This window comes from Mycteria americana, chromosome 3, assembly GCF_035582795.1.
Source record: "Mycteria americana isolate JAX WOST 10 ecotype Jacksonville Zoo and Gardens chromosome 3, USCA_MyAme_1.0, whole genome shotgun sequence".
NCBI lineage: Eukaryota > Metazoa > Chordata > Aves > Ciconiiformes > Ciconiidae > Mycteria > Mycteria americana.
Window position 1 is genome coordinate 82,773,329 of NC_134367.1, and position 22,332 is coordinate 82,795,660.

Here is a 22,332-nt window from a genome sequence, read left to right on the forward strand (position 1 = left end):
ATCCTTAAATCTCTTTTCAGTAGTTTTTCTACAATATCCTTTTGAGATGTGTGTAATTTAGGTCATCCTGGTACTCAAGAAGCTGCATGTGGAGTTTTGATGTTTTCTGTTTTGCCTTTTATTCTGTGTTTAGTAACTCAGATATCCTGTTTGCTGTTTTACTGTCTTAAATAATACTGTCCTGTCAAGACACTGTCACTCTGGTAGTTGGTTTCTTTTACGACTCTACTGAGTATTTTGGACACCAGTACAGATTTACAGAGTAGAAACTTTCCTGCAGTGTATAAATTAGCCTTTCTTTCTTCTGTACTATTTTTGCTTAGTGCTTTCTTTTATACAGGGTTTGGTCTGTAAGAAGACTTTTCTTTGTATCTCCCAGTTTGATTTCTTCAGGAATCTTTGATAAGGGATCTTTTTGAAAGATTTTGGGAAATTTAAGTACTTAATATTGTCTAGATTGTATTCATTGACTTTTTTTTCCAGAAAATTCTGATAGAACTGTTAGGCATGACCTTTCTGTATGAAAAGAAAAATCTATGAGAGTTACTAAGCTATGTTTACTCATTTTGCTCGTTTACCTTCCTACAGGAGTAGTAAGATTGTATTAGTCTGTGGTTTCTCAGGTGCTCTGAGATTCTTTCTAGGATATTTGATGTACTCTGTTCTTGTGGTAATAAATTCTGACTGAAACATTTTAGAGTTGAACAGTTTTAAGGTTCTTTAAAAGTGGTATTTTATGTTAAAACTATAAATATACAATACCATGTGTTCAGTGTTATAAATATCTCTTATTAGCATTTGAATTTGAGGGTTCCTCAGGTATATCCCTGGTATAGGAAAACTATGAAAATAATAAGATCCTCTGTATTTAAAAAGAAGATAAAATAGTCAAAGTGTAGGCATACCCCCCAGCTTCCCCTCTTCTTCCTTCCATATGAATCAAAACTGAAATTTAACATGAGCCCAGATAAATTTCAGGGGTTCAGAATCTCTTTTCTCAGGAGCAGCTATTTGTTGTTGAGTTAAACAAGATTGCCCATTTTCAATTTTGGGGAATTTTTACTTCAGGTCTGTTTAACACGGTATTTTTCCAAACCAGGTGTCAGGCTTGTCTTCTAGTTGTGTATCATCATCTTCTGGCATTTCACACTGGGGAGGTCTGTGACATCATTTTACTTGTGAGGAGAAATAAAAAAAGTGCAGTATCTTCTAAAAGCAGAGAAATTTACCCACTTAATCATGTTAAAAAGATAAGACAGACCTATGCTGTTCCAGAGAGAGGAGGTGGGAGAAGATGCAAAGCAGCTTTTATAAGTTATATTGTGAGACAAATAATGACTGAAACAGATAAGAACTGCAGTCTCCACAGTAAAACAAGGGCAGCAGAAGTGCTAGCTGATCCCAGCTGCTGCAGGTGTTCAAAGTGTTGCACAGCGCATACTGCCCAGCAGTGTTAGAACTAGGGATGGAAACAGGCCCTGCAGTCAGGGAAGACCTTCTGTTGAGCTTCTCCTGGCATTGTCGATAGCTTTGTTCTATATATAACCAGAATGTAGAGAAGCTCAACAGTGATTTTGTTGCTGGGGGAGGAATGCATATTCAAAATCAGTTCTTTAAAAAATAAAGGAATTTCATGACAGCTAACAACTTGTAAGGAGGCCACCACATTAGTGCTTTAGATGTTCCTCCCAGAGGGGGCATGTTTATTTTACATAAACCCATTTCATTGCATCTATTTCTAAACATATACTAATGAAGTAAATGTCTGTTGAAACTGATGAAGAAACAATAAAAAACTAACCATAGTTTTTTGTTTTGTTTAAGAGCAACTCCTACCAGAGTTATCCAGCATCCCTCAGCAAGTGAAACTGTTAACTATGATGTTAAGGCTTTTGGATCCTCTCTGCCTGTTAAGGTTATGGAAGCCCTGAAGAAGGCTGATGGTAAGAATGGATTTTATCTGTTATTTTTCTCATGAAAATTGACAAATGAGGGAAGTGTTAACATGCTGTTGATGCCATTTAAATGCTGACTTTACAGCAGAAACTGAAATGTTTGTGCCTTGGTTTGAATCCAACTTGGTTAACTATGTAACTAGAATTGTAATAACACCCATGTGGATATGGATGTATGTAAATAACTTTCAGGTGCTGTCTTAACCAGTATATCGTAAAATCCAAGGTTATGAAGAAAGCCAATAGTAGGTTTTTAGTAACTTTTGCGTATTGGTTCTTTCTCACCTTTTTTCACTTTGTTTTGATTCTATTGTGTCCTAGAGTGGATGCTCTAATTTTATTTATTTATTTATTTTTAATGCACATTTGTTATCACTTCTGAAAGCCCCAGTGATACAAATGTTTCCCTGAGTTCAAGAAATAGTCTTCCTCATCAGGTTTTTCCCTGTGGATAAGTTCTCTTTTTGTAGAAGATATAAGAGGAACCAAAAATGTGTATCTGAAAAATAATCTTAAAAATTGCTGAGCAATTTACAAAGCTATTATAATCTGCTGTGAATTGATGGAAGTAGCTTCTAGGATTGTCTTGCTTTTCACTCTCCGAAGCTGAGCATTTGTCAAATGGATTTTTAAACTATATGTAGTAATTTGGTATCTTAATCAAATACATGGAAATTCTAACATGGAAGTTAATTTAATAGAAAATGTATTTCTTATTTTCATATAAGAGTGAAAGTTTATTGGTTTTAAGGTTACTCTGCAGTGTTTTAAAAATCTGAATGCTTTAAAAAAATTACTTTTTATGTAGCTGATGACCAGCTGAGTGTTCAAGTGGATGAAAGTGGATGGGCCTGGCTAGTCCATAAAGAGAGGCTGATTATTTGGAAGATTGGTCAGTCTCCAGTAGCTAAGGTAACTGAAAGATCAAGATGGAAAAACTTCTATACTTTATGCTAGTTTAACAAGTTATTCAGTTGTGGTTTTTTAAAGCAAGAGTTTCTTTATAAACTGGACTTTGTCTGGTTTCCCCCAAAAGCAGCGGGGTTGGTATGAAGTCGTACTAACAACAGTAACTGAAACTCAAGCTTTTGAGGGAGTGTAACATTTTTATATTCCTCTCTTCATTTTTAATTGTCACTGTAACACTAAGGTTAATTCTTTGCTTTTTAATAGGTGTGTCTCTTATGTTAGATAGTCTTGATAAAGCTTATTTTAATAGTTAAGAACTAGTTGATATGTTACAGATTGGTTTAGATTATTCTGGGACTGGTTTTCAACTTGTCAAAAAACTGAAAAAGGTTCATTTCAACTGTGCTGGACATATGTTTCATCTAGGTTTCTTATGTCAAGAATGTTTTTTTTTTTTTTTCCCTCTGGGCAGTGTTTCTTTCAGCATCGTTTCAGTGAATAGCAAGTACAGTCAGAGGGAACCTGTAGTTACAAAATCAGTAGCTTTCAATAGTGCAACGTATGTTAATTATACAGATTCTGCACTTACAGTGGAGTGTCAGGTGTACGCATTCTGGTACTTGTAGAGCTTTTTCAAGGGATTAAAATTTTTCTGATTGTTTAACTTTGGGGGGGAGGGAGGAGTTTTCCCTGTCTCCACTCTGTTAGTACCTAGTGAGCTTTCTCAAGCACTTGTTTAATTTTGTATTGCTGCCTTGTTAGCATATTGTATTAAGGAATGGTCAAATAATTGCACCTCTGAAAGAAATAATTCAATATTGTAGTGTTGTGAGAAACACTCAGAAATAACTAAAGAAAAACAGTGATGTTTGAAAATGTACAAGTAGGTGTTTTTTAGCTGTTTGCTGGTTGTGACAATCTTGCTGAAAATGTCTTGTGACATTCTTTTCGTTGCCTTACACAGTGTCTGGGCTAGTTGAAAATTAATTTTTAGCAGGGTCAAAAAGTCTAAAGACTTTGTGGCAGAGGAGTAAGTTCTTCCAGTCTCGTATTTATTATGGCATCTCTTTCTTTCTTACAGTTATCTCTGTGCAAGGAACTGCAGCTGCCACCCAGTGACTTCCAGTGGAGTTCTAGTTTAGCAGCTATATCGTGTCTCAGTTCCTCGGGTGAAGCGCCTTCTCTGCAGGTGATTGACTTTTAAATTTTAGTGTTTCAAAATACTTTTAGGGTAACTTTGAATATGTCCTATTTTATCAAGTACTTATTTGAAAACTGCAGTTGGTGTTGTACTATCTATTCAAAAGGTCAGGATCGATAGTTTGCAATAGATATGTTTGAAATCAACAAAATTCTGCTAGTCTTTTCAAATTACTCCACTTACATGTTATAGGATCAGATTAAGTAATAATTTTCCTAAGGATTACTTGGTGTGCTTTCATAACAAACAAAAATACAGTAAACTAAGAAGTATTGTGTTAACAAACACCAGGGGAATCAATATTCAGTCTAAGCAACTGCAATTTAAATGCATGCTGGCTGAAAAAGTTGTTCAGCAGTGGTTTAATTCTGAGTACACATGGATGAGAAGTAAACACCAGTACCCTCCCTTGGCTGGTCTTTATAAGGAAGCTGGCACTGGGAGGACAGAATGATTTAATCTGTTTTGACTCATTACTTTCCTAAGTGCCTTTTCATAGCATACTGTGCTAGAGGGTGAGGTTTGAAGATCAGTTAAGTTTTCAGAAAGTATGTTAATATGTCTGTTACTATAAATCGTGAAGAAAAGAAGCTGTCATTTTCAGGTTGGGTGTAGTTTTCAGTTAATATATGTGGTGCTCTAATAAAACTGGATAAGCAGTTGTCTTTGGAAGGAAGAAGCAGCACAGAATATGTAATGGCATCTTTTCTTTTGCCTTGTTATTGTGTTACACTTCTGGATGATGAAAAGCAATCTTAATATCTTGTGATTGGCTCACAAAATTCTAAATGGTCTATGACTTAGTCATACCTAAAGAAGTTCAAAAGGAAGTAATACACCTAAACCAAGATTTTTTTTATTTTATTTTTTTTTTCATCTTTCTTCAGCTTGTGGGCTGTGCGTGGATACTATGGTTTTATAGAGTGAAGTAGAAATATTAGTGGTAGAAAATATTTCACTAAAATGAAAATTATTAAATAATGGGCAGGAATCACAAAGGACAATGCATTCTGTGGTGGTTTTGTAATTGTGATGATGTTCATTAACCAGCTACTTTCCTTTGTGAAGATCTGTGTTTAGTCAAAAATCAGTTAGAAAACTCCAAGGAGCTCAATAACAGCTCTCAGCTACAGTTCTATTGTTCTGTGACTTCCCCCTCCCCCCCCCAACAACCAGTACATTAGATACAATGCTTTCTGTCCACTTTCTTACTTGTTCAAGTAATCTCTACTTGAACACAGTCTCTTGCTTCATGCTTTGAATTTGGTATCCGAGTGATTTCTGGAGTCAGAAGCCCTCATATAGGCACACTGTAGGCTTATGTCTTTATGAAGAGAAGAGCTGTGTGATTCGATATTTCTCTTAATGACACTAGAGCAGTTTCTTTGCTAAATTATAGTCTGGATTTTAAGTCTTCCATAGTAGCTTATAACTCTTGGCATCTGGAATTCTCCACAGGCTCTTTTCTGTCTTGCAGCTATAAGTTTTGTTTGCGTTTCAGTAGCAGACCCTGAATTATCAGGAACAAGAACCAGTAGAAAATATTATTGTTAGCAAAATAAGCGAGTATAACATTCCCTGCACATATTAAGTTATGCTACAGAATCATTTTGCAATTCAGTTCTAGGTTTGTCGGTGTGCCTCCGTACGTATTTACTACTTTTTTGTGTGTTTGTCACCCACAATCTTGATATGCAAAATAACATGTTCTAGTTAAAGCTGCAGTCTTATTATTATTATCTTGCATGTTCTGTTAATTATTTTTTCACTTCAAGTCTCTGGCAATAATGGTTGCTACCAGTGAAGGTTCTGTGCGCTACTGGCCCAGTCTTGCACATGAAGGTTCGTATACGGAGACTTTTACAGACTTTGGAGGCTCTCTGTGCAGTTTCCTAACAGCAGTAAAGGTACAGTACAGTATGATTTATATTAAAATACTGCTTTAATTCATAATTTAAAAATTAAAAAGTGTGCTCCACATTATCAGTCTTAAATCTCCAATAAATGTTACAAAGCAAACTATTAAACATTCTGAGGAGTAATTTCGGAGATTGTTGATGAGTGTGATAATCTTAAGTAGCAGAGATGACTGGTAGTCATAAATAATAATGTTAAAGTTGGGGAGGCACGCAGGATGCAACCACAAGGTTAACAGGACTGTTTTGGTACCTCAGCCTATGAAGAGTGTCAGTATTACTACTGTCATTACTTCCAGCAGTAGAAACCCTGCTATTGCAAAAACAGAGAACTACTTAATCTGAATCCGCAGACCACACATTCAGCGTCTTGTGGTATAGCTCACTAGTGACTGAATTTGAGAGATTTCTGTATGAAAGTAATGAACTAAGTATATTATGAATTGTTATTAGACATTCTGTTTTCTGCTGTTGATGTGCCTAAGTGGGGAAAACTTTCAAAATGGAATATATGCAAAAATTCAGTGTGTGTTACAATATGTGTTATCTTCAAAAGCAGTTATTATCAATTAAATTGCATTTTATCTCATGACCTTTTCAACATCTACTGTTCATACATATCCTGTATTATAAATATTATTTTAGGGCATCAGCATGTCATAAACACTTGCAAACCTAATCAGAAGACAGTGATCTTAATGACGAATTTCTTGAGAGTTTCAAGATGTTAAGAAACACTAATGTATATCTACCCTATTTGAGTTGAATTGTGCCCAAGTTTCAGATATCGAGATGAGGAAAGTAAGGTCTTATCACACCTGTAGTTGAAACATTGATATCAATCTGAATTCAGAGCTAGAGGAACACTTTTTTTTTTTTCAGAGCAGAACCCTTTTATTAATCAGTCTTCTAAAGCTGCATTATTACATATATGATAACTGTACTTAATTAGTCATCCTGTCACTGGGCAGATTTAACCTTTAGCAAAATGTTTATATAGTGTGATGATGAAAATGGTGCTTTTGGTTGGTTGTTTGTTTGGGTTTTTTTAAACTTTTTTTTTATTTTGTTCTGTGAATGTTTCCTGTACAGGTAAACAGTTCATTCTTTCAGCAACCTCCAGGCCCTTAGCATTCTTTTTTTTTAAAATTGTTGTACATCTTACAGGCTTTGTTTGTTCCCTGTAACATACAAACGTTGATCAGTTTTGAATTGAAGGCACCTTTTTTATAATGCCTTGGTGGTAGGGGGCATGAAGGCTATGTCTATGTTAGCAAGTAGTGAAAGGCAATAGTTGAGAATCTGTAAAGTAAAAAGGTTAGGGCTGAGGCAATGCCGCTATCTACACTGGTCATTTGCAGGGAGGGGGTTGTTATTTTAAACTAGTTCCAGCCTAGCTGCGTGAAATGAATGTCTGTTAGTGGTCAGAGCCCATCTTTCAGTTTAGTTTCATTCAAAGGGTGTACAGCTGGTACGCTCAGACTGCTCTGTGATGTGATACGATCCAGCAGGTAATATGTGGGGACTCACAGAAGGTTGCTTCAGAAAAAAACTCTTGATACTAATTAAAGTGCTAATGTAGATGCACCCATTAAGACAGGCAGGAGGTGCACTAACACAAGTCTCTACCTCCTAAATGAGGTATATAAGCACCTACAATGGAGTGCATATTTTGCATAATGCACAAGACTTTTCACATTTTCTCTGTGCAAAGGTAACACTGTTTTTCATCATTAGTATTACATGAGATTTTAGTTCTGTTGTTAAACTGAAATGGAGTTTCATGGATAAAAATGTCATGCAATGATAAGAAAATGAGTCTCTGCCAGTTCTAAGTACCAGTCAGATGTTTGACTTAGTGCTAATGTTTATTATTTCTTTAAAAAACAAAACCAAAAGAATTCAAACCCAACAACAACAACAACAAAACCCCAAAAAACCAATCAAAACCAGCAACAAAAAAAAAACAAAACAAAAAATCAAAACTGACAACAACAACAAAAACCAAAACAAAAAAAAAACCAAAACCAAACAAAAACAATAAAAAACCAAAACCCCAACAGAAAATTACTTCTTCCTTTGTATCTGTATATTGTTTTCTTTCCTGGTCTTACACTAACATTGTGATATCTTTTCTCAGTTCTACATTCACTAATGCACTATTCACTTTTTAATTACCTATCCCAGTTTTTGACTTAGATGGAAGATTTGTTATGCAGTTCATTTAGATTAGTGTCCTGTAGAATAGGATGCTAGTTAAAAAAAAAAAAAAAAAGTTAGTGTGCTTAACATTTCAAGTTTTAAATGCACACACGGAAGTTGAATGTTATTTAGTTCATAATTCAACATATGAATGTTACGTGTAGTAGTGCCTGTAGAGATTGATTAAATATATTTTCCTGTCATATTTTTCAAAAATATGGTTTAAAATTTAAAAAAGGGTGTACTGTGAGCTGTACGCTGCACTGATTCAAACACAGAGAATAATGTGGAAAATTTGTTTAAAGTCTTTCGATGTGATAAATGCTTTCTTTTTTTTTAATTTTCTTTGTTAGCTCTCAAGTACTATGGATGCCTTGTGTCCTGTTCTTGTTTAGTGTTTACCCTTAGCAGCTGACATAGAGAATTTTATCTCGCAATAGAATTGTTTGAGGAATGTGATTTTTATTTTTTTTTTAATATAGTTGCTTTTTCTTTTTGTTAGGGAGGAAGCTTTATTTTATCATCTTCCAGAGGCCAGCTAGTTCGACTGATACCAGATAGTTCCGGCAAGATTCATCAGCATGCCCTGCCACAGGGTCAGGGCATGTTTTCTGGAATTGGTAGAAAGGTTTCTTCTCTTCTGGGTATATTGTCTCCTGGACATGATGCTGTGGTAAGCTTGAAAAACATTCATATAGTAAGCTGCTTTAATTTCTCTCTGTAATTTCTAGCCTAGTCTTTAAGAAAAGAAAAAAGACTGTGTAAAGGATATATTATGACCAAAAAAAAAAAAAAGACAAGACTCAACTCATTTACGTTACTTATATTTCTTTGAAATTTGAAAGAAAGACAGAAACCAAATAAATCTGTATGCTTCGTAAAGGAGAATGCTGACTTGCTGTTTAGATCTGAATAAAAGGAGACTTTAAAGTGATAATGCTTCCTGGGGAATACGCAGTGATTCGAAGTATTGCCTCTTTCTGGTAATAGCCTCATTACTGCTTGAAGAAACTGACAGTAACCTGTAGTTTTACTTTTCTGGTTTAGGGTTGCCAAGGGTTGGTGGTTGGGGTTGAGCTTTGTCAATTAACTCCACAGAAGTAGGAAGAAAGTATGAGAAACATACTTACTGCAGATGTTCTTATATTGATAAAGTAAGAATTCTCTTGGAAATTATCGTAATACTCTCATCTTGTAATGTAACTTGGGTAGGTTGCCCAAGGAAGTGATTTTTTTTTTTGTGGACTTTTTTTGTGGTGTAGATTGTTGTATCCAAATATTAAGGCTGTGCTTTAACCTTTTTAGCTTTTTGTTTTTTAAATGCAGATTTCTAGCGTTCTTTGGGATGAAGAGAGATCAAGCTTTTATATGCTAACAAGTTCAAATCTAAACAAATGGGAGATTGATGATTCATCAGAACGTTATATTCTTAGCTGGGATATCAACAGGATCCTGAAAGAACATATTACAGATGCAATTTGGGTAAGAGCCAGCTCACCTGGAAAGGGTTTGTGTGTTTGTTTAATTAATAGCCTATTTATATATAGTTATAAGTCAGATGTATTGTTTTTTAGGGTTCTGAAAGTAACTATGAAGATATTAAAGGAGGAGTAAATATACAATACATGGATTTGCAACAGAATCGGTAAGGAAGTACACTTTCATCTGGTAAGACTTACATTAATGAGATAAATGTGTTCTGTTTTCTTGCAAAAGTTTATGTAATTGCACTTTAATTTTACTTGAGTGCTACTGTTGATAAAATAAGCTTGTCATATTAGATAACTAGGTTATCCTATACTTCATGCTATCATTATCTCTTTAGCATTACAAACTCGTTACCTAAGAATAATTCCTTTCACCTTTTTTAGTGTCATTTTATCAGGTTTTGGTATTTGTTTTGTCTTGATATTACAAAGAGAGCAAGTAAGCAATTGTAACTTGTTCCAGCAAATGCAGAGAATTCAGTATCTCTTGTATTTAATTTAATTACATAAAATCACAACTGCCTTGGTTCGGTTTTGTACTGCAATATGAATACTATTAAAACAGCTTGAAAGAAAAAATGGTATAGTCTTTCTTGCTAAAAAAACCCCCAATATTGGAAAACATGTATTTGTGATGGTACTTAAATATCTGGCTTTGTGAGTGGAAGAGTTTGAGCAAGTAAAATATGTAATAGTCATTTCTTAATGGTGTGATATCTGTTGTTGAATAGTGATGGACTGGTGATACTTGCTGCAGCATGGCATCCTGGAGATCGTCCATGCCTTGTCTACTATACTCTGATAACAGTAGAAGATAAAGGCTACCAGATGTCTGATGATGTTGTTGTGGAGGTCACACAGTATAATCCATCTTTTCAGGTATGCAAATGAAGGCTCTGAAATTGAGTTAAAGCACAGTGTTTCAGAATATTCCTGTACATAGATCAGCTATCAGATTTTTGCCTATAGGAAAATAAAGTTCTCTGTGTCAAGGTGTTCTTAAAAGTATGTATTTGTAGTATTCTGAGGAAAATGTGTACTAGCATCTTTAAATGTTTAATAGTAACTGTATGTAAAGCTTATGCTTTACATTTTAAAGTATAAGATAAAAAAGCCTCAAAAAAAGAAGTCTAAACATCTCATTATTACTGATTTATATTATTTTTTGTCCTGTCTGTGAAAGTGTCTACAGAGTAATTTTATGGCATACTCATGCAATCCATTTAGAACAGATCTCAGACTCTGTTGAGACTCTTGTAGCAGGACAAGGAATTAACAGATCTGTATTTTGGTCCTTGCTAGACAGCTGGCTTGCTGGGAGGGGAGGACACATTGGTTGTCCTTAGTGTACCTCATTTGTGCTATCTCTTCTGGAAGCATAACCTTGGGCATTAACTTTCTTTGGTAATCTTGTTCCACTCTTCCCCCTCTCCCCCCTGCCTGTAATGGCTTCTTAAAACTGAATCTTAACATGGAAGGAGAGTGTGAAAACTGTAGAATAATTGATCTGTTTACTTATCTGTCCATGTGAAATTAGCGAGAAGTTAATATATATGGAAGAAAAAAACCCACAGGTTCTTAAGTTTTAGGGCAAATGAAAAGTGGTTTTATTTGGTGTTTTAGGTTATAAGTTATATCTATCTTCTTGTTAAAAATTAAAACAAATTCAGGCAACTTGGATCAGCCTATAAAATGTTAGATGTTTGTTTAAGGTTTTGATTGTGTATGTGGTATTGTTCATATGTAATGCTTTCAGTCAGAAGAGGAAGTGTTGTGCTGTCTGGTAGTCCCAGATTACTTTAGCCATGCTGCTTACCTCTATAAGGAAGATGAAGTGTTTGCTTGTTCCACTGGAACTGGAAGAATTTCTTTACCACAGGAGAAAATCATATTTGGCATACAAGGTAATATGCGGGGGGGGGGATCACATTTTGTTGATACTTTCTAATTCAATGTTTTTACAGTATTTAGATTTCTCAGAGAGCAGAATCATATTTATGCTCCTTTTTTTCTTTATTAAATCTTTCAAGTTGGGAGTTTCTCATGAGTGTATGGAGAAAGCGCTGATGTGGCATCCGGTGTTGTTATTGCTTACTCTACAGTGTTTCAGATTAAAATGAAGTAGATCCCCACTCTTGGTATATGAAAGGGTGGGGTTTTTGTTTGTGGAGTGTTTTGCCTTATTTTTACTTCCAACATTCACTGTGGATTTTTTTTTTTCCTTGAAGTTAACTTTGTGTCGAGGCTCAGCCTAAAATTCATACTAGGTGCCTGTGTCAGATGTCTTTAAGTATGTCATCCTTGACCTTCAGAGGTGTTTTCAAGTAGGACACATACATAGGTCCTTAGGTAGAATTTGAACCACCTGAATCTTGATTTTTTTTTTTTTTTTTTAAACTTGCAGTATCTGTAAATCTGCATCTTGAGTAGCAAATAGTATCCACAGTTTCTGTAAGTCAGGTGCAGTTGTCAGTTACTGTTGGTTGGTTCATGACAAAATTTAATAATTGTCTATGAAACTGTTACATTTTGTTCTTAAATTAAAGTGGCATTTATGTGCTTTTTTTTTTCTCCTTTTTTTTCCTCTTCCCCCTCCCCCCCCATCTTAGGAGATAGCATTTTAGGAGCAGGTTCCTGTACTAGCCTCCCTATCTTCTTTACCAAAAAAAGTGGACTTATCACCATCTTGTCTAGGGAAAACATTTCTGTGCTTCCTGAAGACCTTGAAGATTCCCTGTCTTCTTCTGTTGCTGGACCGAGAAGTGAGGTAATGTGTGTTTGCTTGGCTGGTTGAAAACTGAGGGTAGAAATAAACTTTTCTGGCAGTTCTGAATTTTCATTGTGGAAATCCTAGCTTGTTTAAGTTTTAAAGGTTTTTTTTAAATAGAGATTCAAACACTTGTAATGAAGGCAGTTTTCAAAACCCAAGAAGTTTTACAACATCTGCCAGTTTGGGTAACTTTTCTTTTTCCTTTGTTTTGAAGTTGAGATTTCTATGAATTTTTTTTCACATAGATTTGTTACTATATGTTAGTAGGCCTGATGCAACACTACTGCAGAGACTCAGACTTTGTTCTCACTTTTTGATCGGGATGGTTTCTTCAGTCTTTTATCTGTTCCTTTGTGCATATGAGAGACACTTTTTTTCTTACCATGCTGTGAAAAGCTTGGAGGCTAACCTGAGGAGGGCTATATAGTGGCTGAATATTGTTTCTGTTCTGTTATATATATATTTTTTTTTTTTTTTTAATACAGTGTTATAAAAATATGTTAAAATATTTTTATTGATATTCTGTACAATGTGCATTTATGAAGCTTTTATTTACATCAAACATGTTTTGTTTAAAATGTATGTGCCCTGGAGATGTCCCTGGAGTGGGAGGGAAGAATAGAAAAGTTGTTACAATATAAATTAGAGAATATTTCTATGGGGTAGTAGTGAGTTTTAACCCTCATTTCAATTAAATCACCTTTTAAATCAGTTATTATTAACTATTATTTTAGTGGAAGACCTTTGTGGTGATTGCTCAGATGGAACTATATTTTTCTTATTGAACTAATCTCTAGTTAGATTTGTCTGCACTTATATTGTTTTTGTGGGGGATGGTATGCATGAATATCTTTTAAATTCTATGAAAAATGTTGGCTTTGAATGTTAAAATATTTAAAATTACCATTAAAAGTTTGGTGAAATAAGTTGGCCTAAGTTCCTTTGCAGTTTGTGTGAATTTTATTAAAATGCTTGAGGTCAAACCACTGTGTGACTTTCATTGTAATGTATCTTATGGGCTTATGTTTGGCTTAATAAACACAACTGCTTCCAGGTGGCATTTTTATTTTAAATCTGTGGTGTTGCTACTTAGAAAAATTGTTTTCATTTCATAATGAAGATTGATACTTGTCTTTCAGCTGAAGTTTTTACTTTGCATTTTCAGAGTCCTGCATTTGACGCAACCAGTAGGCTAGAAATTATAGCTCAAGAAGATAAGACTAAATTACTGAAAGCTGCTTTTCTACAGTACTGCAGGTAGAAATTGCACTTGATTTTTGAGGCTTTGTTTGCTATTCTTGAAGGCACTCTGACTTTTGAGTAAGAGATTGTCTTGGTAAAGATACTCTTGTCCTGTTTTTAATTAAAGCTATTTTAATGACACATGCACATCTTTATTAGGAAAGTGTTAGATACATCTTGAGCTAGTGAAGAAGTGATACTTGCTAGAAAGGAGCAGACTTCTATAATCTCAATGACTTTTCACTTACTCTGCATAAATTCTGTGATGTTACATTACTGCCAGTGAAACAACTTTGAACTTTGTTACTTTGATTTCTATATTCTTTTAGTAAGTGGTGTATTGTTGTTAAAAAACATTCTTTCCTTTTCTTCCTCATTTTTATTTGCATAGCTGTTTTCAGTAGTACTTCTGAATATGTTTAATTACTATTTATGTGGCCATGAAGACTAACTAGCATGGCAGATTCTGTGGCAAGATGATATCTTTTTTGGATTGACTGATATGGGGGGAGTGGTAGTGGTAGTGGGAGTGGAAGGAAATACGCTGTTCGTCAAACTATCCTGATTAAAGCAACCTGACTGTTGGGAGGCATGCAATGCCTCTGAAAGGTTTGATGTTGAGATGAGTGACATAAACAAAGGAGGAAGAAGAGAGATAAGAAGATAAACAGAGCTGTAGACTTAGTTTAATTATATTTAGAGGGGATTGTTTTTAATATATAGTTATTAAAAAAAAAAAAAACCAAAACCAACATGAAACAAAAACAAAAAACCAACCCACAAAGCCTCTTAAGACTAATCTCCTTGAAGAGTCTTAAAGCTTGGAAAGAACAGATTTAAGATAATAGGAAGTAGGAGTGCTTTTGACATAGAGCTGCATGTGAGGTAGAAGATTATGAAGGGGATTAGGCACATATAATAAAAGATGTCAAGGCAAGATCTGTAAACGTGCACAGAATTTAGAAAGAAAATCTACATCTATTCACAAGTGGACATGTCAATAAACAGAACTGCTGCTGAAGATTGCTGTAGTCCTGAGGTGACTGGAGTAGCTAAGGTCTGAGAGCATAGGTAACAAATACGAAAGTTGATACCACTGAGGATGTGAACAAGGGGGTTGGAAACAGGGTCAGAAGAAAGTAGAGGCAGTAAGGAAAAGAATGTGAAACAGTATGAAAGTTTAATGTTATTTTGATTAACATTTGGGCTATATTTGTGAAACTAGAAGAAATTAATAATTTGATGTGTACAGTGTTGATTCAGATTTTTTCCAGAAAAATAGTATGGTAAAATGAATGGAGAAATCTTCCACAGAACAGGTGTGGCAATGGCCTGTCCAGATGGCCAAGCAGTTGATGCAGAGCACATAATGAAAGGTGGTTTAATAGAAGACTCCGTGTATTCCAGCTTATAAAAGTATAGTTTGCTCTAGTAAACCTTTGTGCAATTTCTGGATGCACTGCTGTTTTTTATTTCAAGATATCTTGGTCATATAAACATTCAGACTGTAAGTCTCATGAAAAATATAAATATTTCCAGAATCAGGTAATATATTGGAATCACAGTATCTCTTCTCAGTTGGAATACTATAATTTTTAGTCACGAAATCAAATCAGTGCTTGTTGTGAATATTGCATACTTCTTACATAGAGTTCTTCCATACGACTTCATATGTTGGAGGTTTAAGCATTTGAATGCTTCTTACTCTTTTACAGAATCACAGAATCGTATAGGTTGGAAAAGACCTTTAAGATAGAGTCCAACCATAAACCTAACGCTACCAAGACCTCCGCTATACCATGTCCCTAAGCACCTCATCCAAACGTCTTTTAAATACTTCCAGGGATGGCGACCTGAATAGAATAGGATTCTCTGAAGTTGTAGGAAATAAGACTAATGCATTATATTTGCTGAAGCAATTTTCCTGAGAGCTTTTATGCTCTTGCCATTTGTGGGAGTGATTACGTGTACTCTTGAGAGGATTTTCAAGCAAGCAATAGAAATTTGGTGACTTAGCTACCAGAGACATCCAGACTTAGCTCTGTATGATGGATCTTTTCTCTTAAATAATAATAGGGATAATAAAATAAAAAGTGACTTGAAACGCTTCCTGGCTTGTGCTTTTTTGTTGTATAGATTGCACAGCCTACTTGCTTTAAAAGAATCAGAATACCTTTTATCCATAATTAGTTTAAAGATAGCCCAAACAATGCTTGATGTTTGTAATCTAAAGCGCTTTACAAAAAGCATATCAGAAAATACTACTAACTGCGTGGTTCTTGTTCCTATAATCCTATCTGTTGTTTTTATTTCACATACTTTGTATTTCTTTTATTTCAGGAAAGATATAGTCAATGCACAAAGCATGGTAGTTGAGCTTTTTCCAAGTAATGCAGATCTGGATTCTGATGCTGAACTGGATAGGGCAGTGACTCAGATCAGTGTGGACTTAATGGATGATTACCCCGCCTCTGATCCAAGATGGGCTGAATCTGTACCTGAAGGTAAACATAATGGTGTGGGGGTTTTTTGTTGGGGTTTTTGGTGGTGGTTGTTTTGGGGGATTTTGGTGGAAAATTGTCTATAGTACTCTAGATAAAATTATAATTTAAGCTTTGCAAAAAAGGCATAGGTGTCCCTTGCCCTATTTTTCCACTAGATATATTTCCAGAAAGACTAGAAGATGCATCCTATGAGACTTCCAGATAAACTTGCCATCTAATGTGGTTGGTTCTTGACTTCATATAGTAAACACAAATGGCAAAGGTGACATTTCTGAGAAGGGTACTTTATGCAAGGAACAGGTGGTATCACTTCAGTGTTTCCATGATTCCTTGGATAGATCTAAATTATTTTCCACAAATAGGTATGTTGAGAGAAAGAGTTTATTTGCTCATGCTTAGCCCTTTGTCAGCGTGGCTGCGCTGCTTCTGGTAGGCTTGGATCCTGGGTAGAGTGAGCTCCTATCCCTCTGGGGCATTGGTATTTATGTCTGCCTAAAAGAGGACTAGAAAAATTTATTTTAGAGTATTTGTTGTGCGTAAAGGATTAAAGCAGACATGTTTTCAGCAAGAAACTTCTTTGTTCATGCTTCCCTTTCTCTTATGAACAGTGTTAATTTGAAACTGTCCCCAGGACCTCTAGGCAGCAGTTGCCAGTTACTGAGCAGAGGCTTAGTTTGAAAGTTCATGTAGTAAATAGTTATAGACGGATGATGCTTCCTGCTGTTGTTTCTGTGAGGCAACCGGTTAGAAATTGTTGGGCATCAGATCCTTAGCATTTTCTGAATCAACTTTATTTTTAATTTGGCAGCTTATCTGCATTTATTCTTGGCTAAAGCAAGAAGTGAAAATGGATAGCTTCTTTGAAATAGTTTTGCTAATTTTGCTCATAGTGATAGTTCTCCTGAGTTTTTGTATCTTGATAGTCCTTTGGTTTAAAGCACACTTAGAATATACAAGAATTCTGAAATAGGAAAATAACTTGGGCTCTGGAGAACTCTGCTGAGGTGAGATACTCGGGAGGATACTCATGAGGAAGCTTCCATCATCCTTAGTGACTCCTTTAAGGACCCGATTGTCCGGATGGAAATGTTAGCTGGCTTTTCAGATGCAAGCTCATTTGAGGAAGAAGAAAAGTAGGGCAGTGCTGGGTAACCACTTATGTTGTGCAGTGGAATTGTGCAGGCAACACAGAGTCAATTAGGTCTGAATGCCTGTTAACACTTTATTTTGTAGTAGCCGTGGTCTAGGGCATAATAAATTTAGCAATAGCTAGTCCACAATGAAGATAAAAATTTGAATTTGAATCTTACTAAAACTCGAATAAGTTGGTGAGCTGCTATTTCACCAGCATAATGAATTGAGTGCTTTAAAATAGTTGTACTCATCTAAAGATACTTGATTTCTTCTAGAGGCTTTACTTCAGCTATGATAGAGTTCAAAAACCACATTAAAAATAGCAAGGTAAGCAATATATAAATGTGTGTGCATATATTTTAAAAAGTATCAGTGTGGTAACGCTATAGAAATTTATAGAAATATATTTACTTCAGAGGCCAAAAAAAAACAGTTATCAAAGAAATGAAGATATCAAGTGCTCTGATCTAAGATTTTTCTCTTTTTAGAAGCAGCTGGTTTCAGCAACACATCTCTCATCCTTCTTCATCAGCTAGAGGATAAGACAAAAGCACATTCATTCTTCATTGAGTTTCTTCATCAGGTAAAATTCTACTGTTCTTTTGGTATCAGCACACACAGTAGAGTATTATTTTGTCTTAAAGTAATTCTTCTAGAACACGGTTTAAAGTGCATGTGGTGGTTTTTTTTGTTTGTTTGTTTTTTTTTTTTTTTTTTTTTTTTTTTTTTTTAACAAAAGGTTGGTGTATTTGAACGTCTGGGCAGTTTTCCAGTACGAGGGATGCCGATGGCAACTCGGTTGTTGCTCTGTGAGCATGCAGAGAAACTAGCAGCAGCTGTTGTTCTGAAGAATCACCACTCCAGGCTGCCTGACCTAGTGAACGCTGCTATACTGATAGCATTAAACAAAAGGGAGTGTGACATTCCACCAAGTCTTACCCCTGCAGATGTGTTCTTTCGAGAGGTAAGAAACCTGTTATTTCTGCATCATTGTATAGTATCACATGTAGTAAGTTGCAATGCTTTAATGTATACTTTGAAACTTTTCCCTTTGAAAATCAATTCAACTTTACGCAATTTCCCTTTAAATAGGGATGGTATAGTAGTATTTTCCTCACTTTAGTGTACATACTTTTTTATGTCTGCAGCTGAAACATGAATTCTGACAAATTTCATGTAGCAGAAGTAAAGTTGTTATGATTTCCAACTAACCTACATGGATGAGCAATGAAAAAGACAAGTGAAATTCTCTGGTACATCAGAAAACATATGCTAAATTATAATTTTTAAGGGGTGAACTGAAGAATATGAAGCTTTCCAGATAGGAGAGCTACTTTGATGAGCTGTCCTGGATGGAATTGTATCAATTCAGTCTCTCATAATTTTTTGTCCTCTCTCTAACATTAGTGAATCTAAGCTAGTTCTCAGTTTATGCTGGATTCCGGTCAAGTACCCCATGTTTATTTCTTTCTTCCTTCTTGAGAAGAACTATACACAAAACATTTATTCTTAGGAAGTTTTTTCCTGTAGAGGACAGTAGTTGCTAATGGAAAAAAATAAATAGAAAAGAAAATAGAAATAATAGTCTGCTATTTTAAAGCAGGTGTGTTATCCAGTATACTTTATCTAACAAGGGTTCTACTGCCAAATGTTTCAGGAGAACATGGAGGAACGTGCTTAATGAAAGTTTATGGAGTTGCCTTCAAAAAAGAGGATTTTTTTTTTCGTCCAGATTTAAGTCCAGAAATAAGGCAATTCTTGAATTCTAAGTATTGTATTAACTATAAGCTGGTGATTTCATTATCCATTTGAGTAGTTGATACCTTTTAATATTTTTTGGCTATTGATGTGGTTTCTACTAATATTTGTTTATTTTTCTGTACAACCCATAACTTGGCTTTCACGTATCGGCTGGTAATGGATATGTTTGTGCTCAGTGCAATTTTTCTTTCTATCTTTAAGGTGTCCCAGATAGATTCCATCTTTGAATGCTTACTAGAAGAAGAGGAACAAATCCTGAAAGATTTGCCTATTGAATCGATTGAGTGGGCCCAGATAGTTGTCAATGTGAACAATATCATTAAGGTATAGAACTTCATTAACTAAAATGTTTGTGGGAGGGGAAGGTAAATATTGAAGAGCACTCAACAAGTTGAGTGCAGTACATCTGAGTTACTGATATGAGACCAAAAGTGAATGCACTTTTCACATGTCCAAATATATTGGGAAGGAAGAGATGGTCTCATGCAGAATTAGGGACATTTCTTTTCCTCCTGAGCCATTGCTAAAGAGAATTTGAGAAGTTGCAGCATTGTTGGAAGTTGTGAAAGCCATGAGTATGTAGCAAAGAGTGAAGAGCTCATGCTTGAGCACTGAAGTTTCTTGCTCAGTCAGTAGGTGCTCTTCTATACAACTGGGAAATTGGTGTAGGAAGAAGGTTGATATTAAAAGAATATTTCAAAATTATAAAAGACAACATCTTTTACGGTCTGTGTATATGCAGGTAGACTTTAAAGTATCTATGTCCTTGCCTTTAAATAGGACATGCTACAAGCTGCGTGTCAGTATCGTCAGTCTAGAGCCTCTTTATATAAAACAGGAGAGCTTCCAGAAAGAGAACCTGAATATATTCCATGGACAGGTGAGATATTATTATTACTAGTTTATTAATTATCTATGGTAAACAAAAATACTTTTCATGAGTTTCAGAACACAAGAATTTCGATCCGAATGTTAAACTTACTGTTAAAAGCTGCTACAAGGTTGTCATTAAGAATAGGAGAAGCTAAAGGTTCCATTTGGTGAATGAAATAGAATGAATCAGTGAACACTTATTTTGTCCAGTATTGATGATAACTCTTTAAAACTTGCATTGCAAATTTGACTACAAAAACAAAGTTTGGGAGAAAAAGCTGCGCTTTTTTAATTATTATTATTTTTTAGTATGTGCTGGTTCCAGTTGCAGACCTATGGGATACATAACATTAAAATGAATTATAAAATGTGATCTATAACTGTTTTAAAACGACTGATGATTCTCCCCTTCCTTAAGTGTTTTGTTTTAATGGTTTAATAACATGAAAAACTACCGGACCAAATGTTTGCAGAAGCAAGCACTTTCCAGTTGGTGCTTAAGCTTCCCTGTGGCCTCTACATATGTGCTTATTTAGTGCTCTCAAGATAAAAACCTTTTGAAAACCAGGACCCATGCAAGCTATTTTGGTGTGTTATGTCTTGATGACTACATCCAAGTATTTAAATCAGGTTAAGAGGAGTTGCCTTTTCCTTGTGTGTATTCTCTACTTTGCTTACAGGTTGTGCAAGTGATTCTTGTCTTCTGAAAAATAGCTGGCATTGATTGTTGACAGCGTAGATCTGTGTAGTTCAGAGGGTGGTTTGGTTTCTGTTCTTTTTTGTTTACTACATTTTGGCCAAATTAAATATGTAAAGGTAGATGGGAGTATGTGTTTGTTTTGGGGTTTTCTTTTTTTATAGTATTACTTTGATTTTTAAAATTAAAATGTTTATTAGCTTTTTTCCTTTCTATTTTTTTAATTATACGTAGTAATGTTTTTGTTATACTTCAGTATGGATTCCTGTGGTGATAGGATTATTGTTGTAATGTTCACTGTGTCGTTTTCCCAAGCATCTAGCGGCCTTCGTACAGCAATAATACGTCAGCATGGAATCATTCTGAAGGTGGTGTATCCCCAGGTGGACAGTAACCTCCGTAGCATTGTGGCTGAACAGTTGGTGGCACTACTGGATTGTTTTCTAGATGGTTACGTTTCTCAGCTGAAATCTGTGGACCGCCCTGCTGATCAAGAGAGATACAGCAATGTGGAAATGGAATATGTGCAGAAAAGATCAGAACTCTTGTCTCCTCTCCGTAAGTACTGTCTGTTTTCCTTAATGCAAGGATTAAATGTTCCATTCAATGAGGAAATGATGCAATTCCAATGGAGTAAATGGCATCTGTTTATGAATTCTATTTGTTCTACATGTTTGCCTTCAGAGTATAAATGACTGGTTTTATGATTTAATGGGATATTTACAAAATAACAGATTACAGAATTGCATCCCAGACTGCGCCCATACCTCTAATAAGACATGTTGCTGCTTGAATTTTTTTCTTTTGCTAACTTGTTATATTTTTCTAGCGAGAATTTATCTTGTGCCAGCTGGCTGAAAGTAGCCTGTAAATGGATTTGTAAATGTTTATATTGTTGCTAGTTGACATAAATTTATATGCCTGAAAGTTTGTTTAATGTTTATCAAGGAAAAAGTTACTTTTCAAATCTTGATTATTTAATAATCAAACCTGCTGTTTAACATGTCAGATGTGGTCAAGTCTTTATGAGTAATTTAAAGCAAAGACCCCTTGTTAAGTGGAAATAACTCTGAGCAAACAAGTTTTAGTAAGCTTATAAAGTTTAATTTTTTTAGACTAAAAATGAATGCTATAAATAGAACAGTCTAATAATCACTGCCTTTTAACATTCCTAAACCTTAAGAAAAGTATCTTAAACTATCATTGTCAGTTTTGCTGACATTCATGGACTCTGTTAGCTTGTAAATACATTTTATATCATTATGTTCAATCTAAAGTTAATATTTCCTTACAAACAAAATTGCGTGTTCTGCTAACTCTTATGTATTTGAACCAAAATGAAAGATTTTAAATAACAGGATTTGTATTCAAATTATGTTATCTTTACTTGTTCTATTTGTTATCAAAAGCCTTTGCCTGCTGCTTTGTCACTTTGTGTAATTAAGTGGATATTAATACAGATATTGAGTCACGGGTTGATTTTTTTTCCCCCCTCCCCCAAAAGCACAAATAGCAGGTGCTGCTAATTTTCAGAGAAAAGATGTATACTGGTGATTTAGTATTCTAAACTTCTCTTCTTCCCTCTTGTATTGGGGGACAGAGCTGGTAGATACTTGAGCTTGCATGTGCACAGGGTATGGATGCAGTAAGGTGAATGTTTCTTTGGGAACATGTAAGTATC

At 35.0% G+C, this 22,332-nt stretch overlaps 1 protein-coding gene across 1 annotated transcript in view; it reads left to right on the forward strand.

Moving 5' to 3' along the window:
- NUP133 (nucleoporin 133) overlaps window positions 1–22,332 on the forward strand; it is a 37,240-nt gene that overhangs the window by 1,121 nt on the left and 13,787 nt on the right. Inside the window, exons 2-18 of the mRNA XM_075495876.1 lie at window positions 1,825–1,943; window positions 2,764–2,867; window positions 3,946–4,053; window positions 5,841–5,972; window positions 8,686–8,856; window positions 9,510–9,665; window positions 9,758–9,828; window positions 10,402–10,549; window positions 11,427–11,574; window positions 12,280–12,437; window positions 13,606–13,697; window positions 16,023–16,186; window positions 17,809–17,903; window positions 18,060–18,284; window positions 19,283–19,405; window positions 19,862–19,961; window positions 20,967–21,209. Coding sequence (XP_075351991.1) covers window positions 1,825–1,943; window positions 2,764–2,867; window positions 3,946–4,053; window positions 5,841–5,972; window positions 8,686–8,856; window positions 9,510–9,665; window positions 9,758–9,828; window positions 10,402–10,549; window positions 11,427–11,574; window positions 12,280–12,437; window positions 13,606–13,697; window positions 16,023–16,186; window positions 17,809–17,903; window positions 18,060–18,284; window positions 19,283–19,405; window positions 19,862–19,961; window positions 20,967–21,209 — 2,357 coding nt within the window. The remainder of the gene's footprint in view (window positions 1–1,824; window positions 1,944–2,763; window positions 2,868–3,945; window positions 4,054–5,840; window positions 5,973–8,685; window positions 8,857–9,509; window positions 9,666–9,757; window positions 9,829–10,401; window positions 10,550–11,426; window positions 11,575–12,279; window positions 12,438–13,605; window positions 13,698–16,022; window positions 16,187–17,808; window positions 17,904–18,059; window positions 18,285–19,282; window positions 19,406–19,861; window positions 19,962–20,966; window positions 21,210–22,332) is intronic.